At 37.8% G+C, this 13,996-nt stretch overlaps 1 protein-coding gene across 5 annotated transcripts in view; it reads left to right on the top strand.

Annotated features, from left to right (window-relative positions):
• Positions 1 to 13,996, top strand: part of sh3pxd2b (SH3 and PX domains 2B) — a 159,330-nt gene that overhangs the window by 120,958 nt on the left and 24,376 nt on the right. Inside the window, exons 7-11 of one of the 5 annotated variants that reach the window (XM_062970430.1) lie at positions 1,638 to 1,673; positions 7,873 to 8,007; positions 10,895 to 10,999; positions 11,633 to 11,716; positions 13,613 to 13,730. In XM_062970430.1, coding sequence (XP_062826500.1) covers positions 1,638 to 1,673; positions 7,873 to 8,007; positions 10,895 to 10,999; positions 11,633 to 11,716; positions 13,613 to 13,730 — 478 coding nt within the window. Of the gene's footprint in view, positions 1 to 1,637; positions 1,674 to 1,700; positions 6,461 to 7,872; positions 8,008 to 10,894; positions 11,000 to 11,632; positions 11,717 to 13,612; positions 13,731 to 13,996 lie in introns of those variants that run through there. The other 4 variants (XM_062970434.1, XM_062970431.1, XM_062970432.1 and 1 more) reach the window with 4 other exon arrangements.

Raw genomic sequence — 13,996 nt, 5'->3', positions numbered from 1 at the left:
CCACCACAATGGCTTCGCCTGGTACGTCAGACAATGCATTTAATAACTATATACAGTACAATCTCCGTATATTCAAGGAATATGTTCCTGAACATACTGTGGAAACTGAATACCCCAGGAAATAGCAAATCCCATTGAAATGAACAACTTCCACTAGAAGTTAGCATAGAGTTACCCTAGACAACCTAGAAAATTCCTTGAGATGTGTCCTCTCTAGGAATTTTCTAGGTCCTCCAGCATAACTTTATGGTAACTTTTCGCAGAAGCAAACTATAGAATCACTTATAAGACCTAGAAAATTTCTAGAGATTACATATTTTGTTGGATACAGGTAGCCAAACTGGAGTGCCATACTGTTGTAACAATGTCCTTGATGAAACTGTGCCTTCATTTGCTACCCACCAGTCATCTTCTGCCAGTGGCGGCCAGTGGCTTCAATGTCAATAGGATAGTCAATCTATTTTAGATTTTAGCCTGAAGCCTGTTCCACTGCCTACTGAATTATAGGTGAGGCAGGCAGCGCAAATGAGGTAGGCTGAAGGATGTGTTCAGTAGAGGGCAAAAGAAAGACATGCAACTATCTGTTGGTGGAACCAGAGGTCTTAGAAAGCCTTCATATTTGTTCAGCAAGTAAAAAAGTGATTAATAATTGCAGACATTTCCAAAAGTCTCTTTTCTAAGCAATATTAAAATACCAGGCAGATCAAATTCTTTGCCTCCTAGGACAGGATTTCTGTCAATTTTTCAGCATGTTTGTAGCAAGAGTAGCAAGAGTCAGTGTGGTGTAACAGTACTGCACTATAACTCTGGAGTTTGAATCCTTGCTTGGCCATGGAGACCCAAAAGGTGACCTTGGGCAAGTGACTCTGTTTCAACCTCAGAGGAAGGCATTAGCAAAACTCCTCTGAAGAAATATTGCCAAGAAAACACTGTGATATGCTCACCTTAAGGTTGCCGTGCATTGGAAATGAAGGCACACAACCACAATGCGTTCCAGAGACAGGAAAACATCTACCTTTAATTTTGATACAATTTCTGCAAGAATAACTCTTGCTTCCACCCTAGGAGGCGACTTAGAGAAAATGTACAAATGATGTGAACACAGCAAGCAAACAAGGAAGGGACAACTCCTTTGGGTCAATTTAAAGAGGAGACTCCTCATTTTGTGCTGCAATTGAATTGCTGCAGTGGAAAAAGTAGATCAATAACCCATTTGTTTCAGGGGTCTCCAGGCATGCAAACATTGTACAAATGGTTTTCTCCTGAAACAATTTAGAATTTTTTCTTCAAAGGGATTTCTTTTTGGTGGGGGTATTTTTTTTGTAAATACTTTTTATTAAAGATTTTCTAAATATATATATACAACGAAAGAGTGGGAACATTATTTATAGAGGTGGGGGTATTGTATATCAGCAAACTTGTTTACAGCTGTGTTTTATGAATGGGTGTTGTTTTGCCTTCACAAGGATCCATGTTCAGATTATATTAGCATATATAGTATCTTTCTTTTCACCTTGAGGAGTCAAAATGGCATGGCTTTCTTTGGTTAACCTCCCCATTACCTTCACACTCATCTGTGTTTATGTTCTTTGCATCCCCCTCACTCCCCTTCTCCACCTTTTTTGTTCCTTCATTAGGATTTATCCAGAGAACGGCTTCTTTCCTTCTGAGAGGTAGTAACAGCAACACATTGCTTGGGTCTTGCTTTCACATTTCCTTTCTCAGGGCCACATGTACTATTCTTCTTGGGCAATCCAGGTGCCAATCTCTTGCTCCTGCTTTGTGGGATAGTTGTTCCCTTCTGGATAGGGAAAGGAGAAAGATTGGGGCAGGATTCCTTTTGAAAAACACCACATTAAACATGATTGAAGAAAACCAAATCGGGCTGGTTTACTGCTATCTAGGTGGCAGCTCTACTGCTTTGCTGATGGTGGCTTGGGAACATATTGCATAAAATAACCTGAGATTTCTTGTGCCTGCTAGTATTGCTCTATCTGAGTTGAATGAATACCCATGGCTCATTTGCATTCATTCATTTAATTGATGCAAAAATATCATTTATCAATTGACTAACACTTTGGAGGAACACTATATCAGCATATAACATTTTCTTAAGTGAAAACTAAAACATTTAAACAATGGCAAACTCACTTTGAGCAATTCTCCATTTTTATATATGAGACAACAAAAATGGGCCAATTTAAAGCTAAACATACCATTTTATTTAGTCATTTATTAAAACTATCTATACTGTTCCCTTCAGCAAAAAAGACTCTTGGAGAACCTATTACAATTATTATTACTACTACATTTTTAAAATTCTAATAGAGATTGGCGATAACCAATTGAAGCAACTATCATAAATGATTTACAGAAAATGCTACTTTACAAATGCTGAAACATAGTGATATGGCAGTACTAACAACTACCTTTTAAAATGAACTGAGAAGTCATGTGCAAAGTGTATATGGATAGGCTCTTTGAATGGGAGTTTAGGTTGCTGAAAGCCTGTATGTTAATGTCTAAACTGCATTGTGAGCTGGATGTTTGCTGTGATGGCACGCCTGAGTCTTTGGGAAAAAAACTATAGTATTTGGTTTTACTCAGGGGCTACCTTCTGTTAAGATCAAGGCCCTTAACATACAGAGGCCCTTTAGGCAAGGTGAAAAGATAACCAAAATGAGTTTACTAAAAACAAGATGAATAAAGGATTAACTCCACCCAGGACTATTATAAGATAGTTTAGAACAATACATTACAAAAGGAGATTTTGCTGACTGCAGTCATCTCTCTGGAGTCTTCTGCCTCTGATGCAAAGCGATGGTTTACGAGCTGGTGCTCATAAACTGTCTCAATCTTCTTTCTTGTGAAGCTTAAGCTGGCCCAAAGCTGCTGTTGTCTCTGGGGCTGGTGGTATATGAATACTGGCTGAATGCAGGTGCTAAGGATGCCTGTTTGGATTGCTTTGACCTAGGATTATCAGACAATGCCCAAGCCTTTAGTCTCTGTAGCTCTGCTTCAGAAAGAAGGAGGAGTCTAGCAAGAGAGCGCTGTACAGGCAAAAGGAATAGACCAGCAAAGGATGGCCTCTAGGGGGTTTTATGCTCCACCCAAAAACTAATATAAAGGGGGGTATCTACACTATTGGGAAAACCTATAAACAGGGAGAACTAAAGGAGACGAAAAGGCAGAGCCAAGACTTCACATTTGCTTTGGTCTTCGTTTATGTACTTATATGTACATGATATACATGCAAACATATACACACTAATCCATTTTTTCTCAGTTGTGTTTTTGCCAATGATGTAACTTGTATGCAAATTGAAGAATATTTTAAAACTTGCTCATTGAAAGCAGCTCATTACAAATATTCCCAAGGTATTCGGATAATGTGCTTTGGGGTAAGGAGCTTCCTTAATGAGGTTCATGTGAAAATTTATTGTATTTTTCTGCAAAGGTATTGCCTTCAGTGGGTCCTGACCTAAAAATATATGCCAAATAAGAATGTGTTTGGAGAAGAGGAACCCCCCCCCCCCCACACACACACACACATCCCTTAAGATTTCTGCGGGAATTCATAAACTAGCACTTCTGTTGCTATGAAGTTGGAAGTGGTGAGAACTTTCCGCAGAGCACAAGTTGAAAGAGCCCATGAAGTTCAGAAACAGGAATGAGAAATAATTTTGTCCTTTATTATTTGGTTTTGTTGGTAGGTTCAATGGTTAGATTCCCCCTCCTCTTCCCATTTCTTTTTCTGTTTTAAAATAGCAAAACACAGTGTGATGGCCACATTACTTGAATCTGTGATTATGTGGGACAACCTTACAAGCCAGGGCAATCTGAAAAGGTACCAAGCCTACATTGTCAATTGCAATTTGGTCATGCCTAAATTTGGCCTCACTCATGTGGTGCTGGCCTCTTTCTTTTGAAGTCTATAGAGTTATATGTCTGACTTTCTTAGTGACAGGTCACCAGTACATTTAGCTTTTTCAAGTCCAGCAGCTGGAGGGCAATTGTCAAACTCTGGGCTTGAGATTTTTAAGCATGTTCTGCAAAGAAACTTTCTGTCTGATCCAGTTTTCCTTATACAGTAGAGTCTTGCTTATCCAACATAAACGAGCTGGTAGAACGTTGGATAAATTAAAATGTTGGACAATAAGGAGGGATTAAGGAAAAGCCTATTAAATGTCAAACTACGTTATGATTTGACAAATTAAGCCCCAAAACATCATGTTTTACAACAAATCGACAGAAAAAGCAATTCAATACATGGCAATGTTATGTAGTAATGACTGTATTTATGAATTTAGTACCAAAACATCACAATGTATTGAAAACATTAACTACAAAAACATTGATACTAAATGGCAGGTTGTGTTGGATAATACAGATTGCTCATCACAGCTAGCTTTTTTCATTAATTTTGTCAAACATAGTTATACTGTTTGAAAAACATTTGATTAAATAATCAGAACAAAAGTGTGCTTGGTATATGGTTCCAAGTGTGCTGGTGGTGCTGGTGGCTTTCATTAGAGTACTGTATTTATAGAATCAATTTATATATCTTGATCACCTTATGACAACTATAGCCATGCATGATCATCGATTGGTATTAATCACCTGGTATATCTAATTTGTAGGAGTCAAATATGTAAATAATGAGTGAGTAAGTCATTGATGGTGTGAAGTCTTATATGTTATGATTAATTTGTAATGGCAAGTTACATCATAAACTACAGTGCTATGATAAATATGCATATGTGAACTACTCCGAGAATTGTATTCTACGAACCTCTCTTGAAAGGTTAAAAGTTTACCTTTTTTTAAAAGTTCCATATGTTCACAGAGACTGAAACTTTTCTTTGTTATTTCTGCTTCCCAGTTTGGCAGCTGGGAATTACTGTCCTGAGAAAAAGAACTGCTGAAAACAATTACCTGCTTTTCCTCTCAATCCTATTTACTACTTTGTGTTTCTGGTTTAATAGGTATGTTAGAAGTGCCAGAGCTGTGATTTGAAGCTGTAAATAACCCTATGAGTAATTATATGAAGAGCTGAGGTCAGGGAAAAGGGTTTTTTTTTTCCTTTCCTAAAGTTTCTGCCTTTTATTGGCTGGATAACCACTCTAGCTTTGTCAGAGTGGCAGCTGGCATTGGATAGGCAATAGGGTCTAATTTTAAAGCACATACATTATTATCCAAGAGTTATGTTTTGTCTCCTCTTTTCATCTCTTTACAATAATCTGGACTGGAAAGACACAATGATTCAAAGTTACAGGACCCATGTGTTGCTTGCCTGGAGAATTGTTGATCATGGAAAACTCTCTTTTATTCATTGTATTCAACAAAACTGACTTTTTCAAAAATGGAACCACTTGGCATGATTAGAATCTATTAAACTACAAGTAATTAAGATCTCATCGAGCAGTTCCCATACTTTGGCTGTGCCATACCATCAGTCTATTCTCCAATGTGGTTTCTTAAGTTGTTGGAGGTGCAGAGTTAGTTTGTCTTGCCAAATCTTAACATGTAGAACCAAGTTTCTTCCATCACTTAGATCACTTATATTGTCTTTACGTATTTTCACATCAAGCTCATCTAGTTTGATGTTGCTCTGTTTCTTTTAACCTATTGGCTAAAACTACTTAATTTTTGAAGAAACATGCAAAGATTGAGCTACCGGTGAGACCAGATGATAACATAGAAACCTTCAGGAGATGGATATTCTGCCTTAGTAATTTTCTTACTCAAGAAAAGCTAGAACTGAAGGCCAGATGGTTTTTAGATCCTGTTCAGTGCAGCTAAATTTTCTAGCATTCTAGACCAGTGGTTCTCAACCTGGAGGTGCCCAGATGTTTTTGGCCTTCAACTCCCAGAAATCCTAACAGCTGGTAAACTGGCTGGGATTTCTGGGAGTTGTAGACTAAAAACATCTGGGGACCCCAGGTTGAGAAACACTGTTCTAGACAATGTTCTGAGGCCATTCCAGGTGATATATTGATGCTTTTTTGAGGTTACAGAAGTGGAAATGTAACGGTATGCCTGGCTGGCTTTAAACTGGACCATTACACTGTGGGCAAATTGGAACTGCTGCCTAACAGTGACACTGATGTTTTGTTTTTGTAAAGTATATTGTAGATCTCTTAATGCATGTTATCTGTAACTTCCCTTTCTGTACTGATATACTAAAAGGCTTTTCTAAACTTTACAGGTTTTCCTTTTCCTTTTCCCCTCTGTGTCTGCCCCAGAAACAGCAGCCAGGGTGATTATTTACATTGCAAAAGGAAGAATAATTTGTTAAACTGCAAAGGCTAGCTGAATTTTTGAGGGCTGTGGTCACTGAAGCCCAAAACCACATCCTCCGGAAGTATAGATCTAGAGTTTCTTGCTGAGCCAAATGGAGTGACTACAGGAATGGACTCCAGATAGTCATCTTTGACAAAGAGCCATGCAGTGCCCAAATGTAAGGAGATAATTAGGCTCTCATAGTACTGACATAGATATAGTGACTGGAAATATCCTAACTGCTACATGAATTTGAAATATCTTCTGTATGGTCAACCTGAAAATGCATTTTCTTTATTATTATTATTATTATTATTATTATTATTATTATTATTATTATTATTATTATACCATCCTAGCTACGAGTGCAGTTTTGGAAACTTATAATACTAATGTGATTTCAATTTCAGACATAATATAATAGTGTATACTGTAGTAGTATAATCCTGCAACACCTTTAGACAGTGGAAATTATATAAAAAACTTTTATGAGGGCCCTGTGTTAACTACTAACAGTTTTTGCTCCTTTATCTCATTTTGCCTGTTTGTCCGATCACTTTTTCCTGCTGCTTACTCCTATCAAAAGGGATTTAATTATGAAAAATTCAGTAAAATAAAATGAAGGCAAAGGGTGAGGTATAGAAGCCGTTTAAAATGATTAGAAAACTTTATTCTACATCTGTCATTCAGCAATTGGTTTCCATATCATTAGATTATGTCTTTATGCCCAGTTTAGTTCTGTGGTTAGTACCAGTCTACATTAGCTTAGTGCTGTAGATTTCTTATCCTATTTTACTACCTGCAGGGATAAATGTCATTTGATGGGATGATGTCATGGGTTTTACTTCAGTAGACATTGTTGGGGGGGAGGGGTAGAAAGCCATGCGGACTTCCGATTTTGATGGTTTTCTTGAAATAGTTAACATATAAGTTCAGCCTCAACCTGTAGAGATTTTCTTACAATTTTGAGTTTAAATTCTGTCCTAAGGCTTGACAGTACTTCTTAATGACTGCACTTGTGTTCAACAGTAATCTTATTTCAGGGGAACTGCACGTTTGTATAAGCTATTTGTTTCTGTGTGGCATCTTCCACTAGTACAAGCTGCTAAATAGACCAGAAATGGTTTCTTTAGTGGCCCCAGTAATTGAAATGCCCAGCATCATGTCATTACTATATGCATTTCTCCAGTCTTTCAAACAATGGGAGGGGAAGTAAAGTAGTAGCAACTTGTAATGTCAGGATGTCCTGTCACGTTGGAGTATGGGGGAGGAACTTCCTTTAGTAGTGGGCTGCAAGTGGAAAAATGAATATAGTATACTAAACACTGGGAAATGGGAAGATCATCTGATAAATATGTTGCTTATAAACATTAGAAGATGGACAATACACATATATCAAGATAGAAAGACCTAGCTATATACATTTCAGTTGTTGCCTTGTTCTAATCTCCCATCACTTAGCCTCTCATAATTTATACCCAACTCCATAGTGTGTCCTACAACTATGAGTATGAAATATCTAATGAAAAGCACTGGATGAAATTCACTCTGCATGATGACTAAATATGTGTATTATTCCTTATAACACAGGAGGAGATTTGGCATCTGCTGATCCTATGGTCCTGGAACAGTATGTGGTGGTAGCAGATTACCAGAAACAAGAGAGCTCTGAGATTAGCTTATGTGCAGGACAAGTGGTGGATATAATTGAGAAGAATGAATCTGGTAAGAAGTACTTGGCTGGTAAACACAGACTAAGATAAATTAACTTGTAAGATGGACTTCCTAAGTTCTTCATGACAGTTGAAATCCAGTCTGCTTCATGGGAAGCTGTGGATTCAGGTTGGCACTTGTGTTTCTATATATCTAGAAGATTTATACAAAGTTTCCTTAAATTCTACAAGGTGTGTGTCATTACATTTGGCTTCCCATTTCTACTGTATAACAAAATCCCGAAGAACAGGTCACTCCTACCTATGGATCCTGCTATTTCTGCCCCATTAGCCAGGTCATCACTGTTGATTGGGATCATATCTAAAATAGCTGGTCCCTTGTTGCCTCTTTTACCTTCTGGACAATGAAATTGTCTGTAAGGCAAGTGAAGTATTTGTTGGACCTGATATTCTTGACAGAGTTTGATTTTTAACAAAGCCAGAATAGCTGAAATCTCCCATTACTTCTTCTCTCCTTTCTGAATGTGTGGTCATTTGTCCCAGAAAGGCATCATCCAAGTTCTTCACCTGGGTTGGGGAGGGTCTGTAGTAGGCCTCACACAATGACATCATTGTTGCCCCCCCCCCCCCCAATTTTTGCCAAGATGTTCTCAGCCTGGATTCCAGTATTAAGTCATGCATTACTTCACAAGTTTATATAATGCTGCTACTTCTTCTTTCATGTTTGGTCTATTTATCTGAAATAGATTATGCCCTTCCAGTCATGAGACTCAACCAACCAAGTTTCAGTGATGCCTGTTATATCATATTGCTAGGCTAGGCTGTGTCAGGATTTTGCATTCATTTTGTTTATTTTCCATGCTCTCTACTTTAGAGTAGAGACATCTACGGTAATGGGTCTCTCCCTTTAGTGGTTTATTTAAGGTTTTTTCCCTCCCACTTTCCTTGATCAGACAAACTGCTTGCCCATGTACTTTGTGCTGTCTTGCCCCTTAGTAGACAGTTATAGTGATTCCCCATTGGAGTAATGAAATGAGGATGCCATTCATGGTGAACTTCCCATCTTCTTGCTTGGGCAAATAATTTATTCACATTACTTAATCTACCCTTTGAAAATTTAGGGCAAGGGCCATGCTTTACATCCATCTGGATCCTGTTATGCTCCACCCCACTCTCACAACTGTAAATATGCTTTACATTTGAGAATTTATTTTCACGCAATATTGCATGCAAAGAAGTGGGTGTATATCCTTGAAAACCCATGCAAAAATGAAAACTAGTTAATTTTAAAGTTGATGCCACATTACTGCTTCTCCCCCCCTTTTTATGCTGAAAGATAATTATGCTGTACTATGTCTTTGAAAATTCACCTTACCAAATGCATTAAACTGCATCTAAATGTAGTTCAATGCATTTAGGGGAAACTATGTCTAAAAGAGAATTCATAAAGATAATTTATTTATTTACAACATTTATACCCCACCCTTCTCACCCGAGGGGACTCAGGGTGAATTAATCCATTAAACACATACACACACTGACTTCCTTATTTTAATAAAAATAAGTAGACTATGAAAATAACTTTAGATTTGCATCTGAGCAATATGAGAATTTCCCCTACATGTTTGTGCTAGTCAACCAATCATTTTCTGCAGCAAAATGAAACAAATTAGTTGCTGCTTTAAATGTGACTTTATATAAAATATACATTTTCTATCCACAAGCCTACCATTTGTGAATGAGCAAAACTTCTGTCCTAAACTGCTGCTTGTTAATGAATAATTTAGCACTTTTTATTGTTCTCTTTTATATAAATTACCCATCTTGATTTGCTTTTATTTTATACAGAGATTAAAACACTTCATAGCTGAGCACCAAATAACTTCAGTTTTTCATTCAGATGATTTTTGATATGATTTCTGAAATCACATTAAAAATGCATTATGAAATAGGTTTGTTTCAATCACAAAGAAGCCTGGGCAAAGTCAAAAGAACTAAAATATAACTGTTAATATAAAAGCTAGTTCCCAGCATTTCACTGCCTTTTGCCAATATTCTTTTGTGTTGTTTTAACTAACTAAGAGCCCACCAAGGCACAGCTACGAAAATTGCGGTTGATTTTATTTCTGGTGGGCACCTGTCTAGTTCTGTGAAGTATTATGGGATTCAGTCTGAATGGAAACAGAACCTGCTTCTTGCACTGAACATTTAGATCTCCAGGGACAGCAGCACATTAAACTGCCTGTGGTGCTTTCCTCATATTTTTTATTCATATGAGCAAATGGCTGCCATTCAATCTGAACTGACACACTTGAATAAATCACGGTGGAAAACCCATTAATCACTGTGTGGCCTCCAAAGAACGCTCCCCCACTTGACCAGCACAATGATTTACTGAGGCTTTCCAACATGGACTTAACATTACTTTGACACTCAGGGATTTAGAAGGATATTGTGCTGAGATGGGCAGTGAGTATTCCATAGCCCCCTCCCAACACCTAAGTTTCTTTGCTTTATTGTTTTATTTAGTGTCTAATTGATGTGACGGGATTTTGTAATTTTTTTATCCCTGATGGAAGGAATTCTCTATGACTTCAGGTTCTAAGCACCTTCCTGTTAGCCTAATATAGACTGAAATTTTGAGAGGGTATATGCTGAAATTGCCCCCATGTGACCCTATTAGGTATGAGAAGCCTTTTAAACCCATTTTTCATTGGCATCTTCTGGACCTGGAAGTTGCCCACTTTTTGGATTCCAGAATGAAAAAATGAGAAGTACTACTAGACCTGTTTTCAAGTGCCTGAAATGGTACAATGAGTGGTGATTTGTTCTGCAACATTTTTTTCATATAATACCTTTAACAAGATCAGATTCATTGGAAGCTGATGCATGGTTGTACAAAGCTGCTTCAACTAACATTACATTCCTTTAAATTTTAGGTTGGTGGTTTGTGAGCACATTGGATGAGCAAGGTTGGGTCCCAGCTACATGCCTCGAAGTCCAGGATGGAGTCCAGGATGAATTTTCAATGCAACCGGAAGACGGTGAGAAAATAGCTTGGGGCACACCACTCCTCCTGTAACTATAATTTGTTCCTAGGATTTTTTTTTTCTTTGAACCTTTGGCCCAGATAATATGTTTGAAGCAGTGTACAGGAAGAAGAATCCCATGCTGACTTGGAAACCAGATGACAGTTTAACGTGAATCTGGGTGACAGCTCTTTTCTGTCTTTAGCAAGCTCTAAGGCTCTGAACATGCCCGGTCAAACTTATTGTGTAGATATTCCTTCACAGATTTATCTGAGTAGATTTTTTTAAGACTTAAAAAGAAACAGTTTGGAAATACGGGTTACAAACTGAAGAGAACATTGTCTAGGGCTCTCTGCCCTTCAGAGCTGTACACCTAAATGCCTCCTCAAGAAGCACACAAAGTCTGAAGTACCCCAGACTTTGTAAAGAAATCTTTACACCTGTGTGATTTAGCAATGCTGTCACTTCAGTTAATTCTTTTGTTAAGCTAGCCATTCAATCCTGATAACATGAGCTGATAAGGAAGCAAAACATGTTGTATGAAATTGTCCATCCTTTTAAACAGGGTTTCTACTTGAGTATTTGAAGGGTTGTCTACTTACACCTTGTTTTGTCCCTCTCCTACTTCTGCAACATGCTTCTCCCCAGTCTCATGGAGATACTGGTCTCTTCCCAAACACATGGGCCGCCGCCGGACTCTTGGGGACTTGTACAACAGTGGATGGGGCCAAGGTGGATCATGTAGAGATTTATTTTCTTGACCTTATTTTGTGCTTTAGTGTGCCTGCCTCTGTTTCTGCATGTGCTACCCATTGTAGTATTCGCATGCATTGTTGCATGCAATGTATATAAAATGTTCACTGGGGTCCCTTGGATTTTTTTCTGTGTTCATTGCTGATCATAAATGCTAAACTTCTGGGCACTTCTCTGGTCATTCTCATCCCTCTGTTATAGTCTCAATATTTACTGACTAAATGTTTCAAAATTAGAGGCTTTGCTCTCCATGGCACAATCCTGCAGAATACATCCTGGCATTTAAAAAATATTGTGTGTTGAGTGATAATTACATAATTGCTCAGATTTTGGCAGACATAAAACAGAAAATCTATGCTGTTGGAATAGGTAGATCTTTTCACTAGAAGGAATTACTTTTCAAATACAGGTGAATACCAGAAGAAATCTCTCACCTGCTTTAGTGAAAATATTCTCCTTTTTGGGGGGTTTCCTTGTATGTCTATGTCCTAAAAGAGCCCTAAGACTGCAGACAAGGATAGAAAGGGCTAAATTTCCTTTCCATGACTCCTGAAAGCTCAATATTTACCTGTTTCCTTTGTCATCCAACCAAGCTGATGCAATATTCATTGTTTTAAATACTGTCACATGCAGTTTACCACATTCATTGTGTGACTGACTAGAGCCTTCACTTTTTGTATTCTATTTAGAACTAATTTCACAGTGGAATCAGAAGGGAAAGTAACAGCAGACTAAAATTGCTGGGCACATTGAACTACTTAGAAGCAATCATACCTCTCTTATATTCCATTTAATTCTCATTGCATCCTGGTGCCATCATTTGATTTTAATGTGCTCAGATATTTATTGCTCCTGATGCTGTATTGATGTGTTTCTCGCTTATTAAATCTTGAAACAAAAAGAATTGTGGCTAAGTATGGTTCAGAGGCTATTGATTTGTGTTCAATAACTTGAACATATTTTTACACTTAAGACTGAAATTATTATTCAGGATTGGAGACCATAGGAATCACAGCTGCAGTATTAAAGATGGCAGTGGTTTTAAAGTGGACTTTTTCTGTCTGCTCTATTTTAAAATTGATTTCATTACAAAAAAGAAAAAACAAAACAAAATGATTGCTTTTTAATTGCATTGAGAGCAATACATAGTGGGGCAATGGAACAGTGGCCAACCTATGTTCCTGAAAACTCAGTAGCCTCACCTCTCTTTTGCATTGGCCAAAAAACACAAGTTCCTGAACTGTTGGAGAAAAATGGACAACTTCTATTAGCAGTGGAAGAGTGGAAGAGAAGACAAGGGAGAACTAGTATTTCCTAATCATAAAAAGAAGCAGCTTCATTGTCTCTGATACTATATTGCTCTCATGAGTGGACAATTGAAATTCTTATTTGCTTTTGTAAGTATGCTGAAATATCTACAGTGATGCCTAAGCTGTTTCATGGTTGGTGTTGATAACACTACTGGGGATGTTTGGACCATATTTGGACCATGCTGCACATGATGCGATTCTCTCCCCCCCCCCCCCCCCAACCAAGCACAGTCCACCAGGTGTGTGTTGTGGTGCACAAGGTTCTAAAACTCCTTGTCTTGCTAGCTGTCTAGTGATGGGAGAAAATGGATCATTGTTAAGTCTGTGTCAGGCAAAAAAAAACTGCATTAAGTCTGTGGAGGCAGAGTTTAGAAGACTGTGGTAGACCTTTGTGGGCCTGGATGAGTAGAAGAAGAGATGGTTGGCTCTTGCATAGGGCCCAAGCTTTTTGTGTCCCATGTTGTACAATATACAATGCAAAATTAAATCAAGTAGAAACAGTTTTCAAGCCAGGTTTGTCTTTTAACAAATGTAAACTTTATTTCTTGTATTTTACTTTGAACAGAGGAGACGTATATGGTAATTTACCCCTACACTGCTCGGGACCAAGATGAAATGAATCTGGAGAAAGGGGCTGTAGTAGAGATCATCCAAAAGAACTTGGAAGGATGGTGGAAAATCAGGTACATTTTCTATTGGAAGAATTAATGGGAGGCAAAGACTTTTGAATATGACTACCTTTTCGAAACTCCATAATTTCAGTTGTGTATCAAAACCCAATCACGTTTTTCCTTTCAAATAACTATTTAGGAGATGGGTATGTTTCCCAAAGGAATGAATAGGAAGAAGGATATCTGAGTTAATTTACACAAGGTTATGACTTCATCTGGATAAAAGAAATGATTTCTGTGCCATGTCATCCTGTTTTAAAAAGATAAACAACAGATAG

This window comes from Anolis carolinensis, chromosome 2 (assembly GCF_035594765.1).
Source record: "Anolis carolinensis isolate JA03-04 chromosome 2, rAnoCar3.1.pri, whole genome shotgun sequence".
NCBI classification, from domain to species: domain Eukaryota; kingdom Metazoa; phylum Chordata; class Lepidosauria; order Squamata; family Dactyloidae; genus Anolis; species Anolis carolinensis.
The sequence above is the reverse complement of the archived record's forward strand: the minus strand, read 5'-3'. Positions and strand labels throughout refer to the sequence as shown.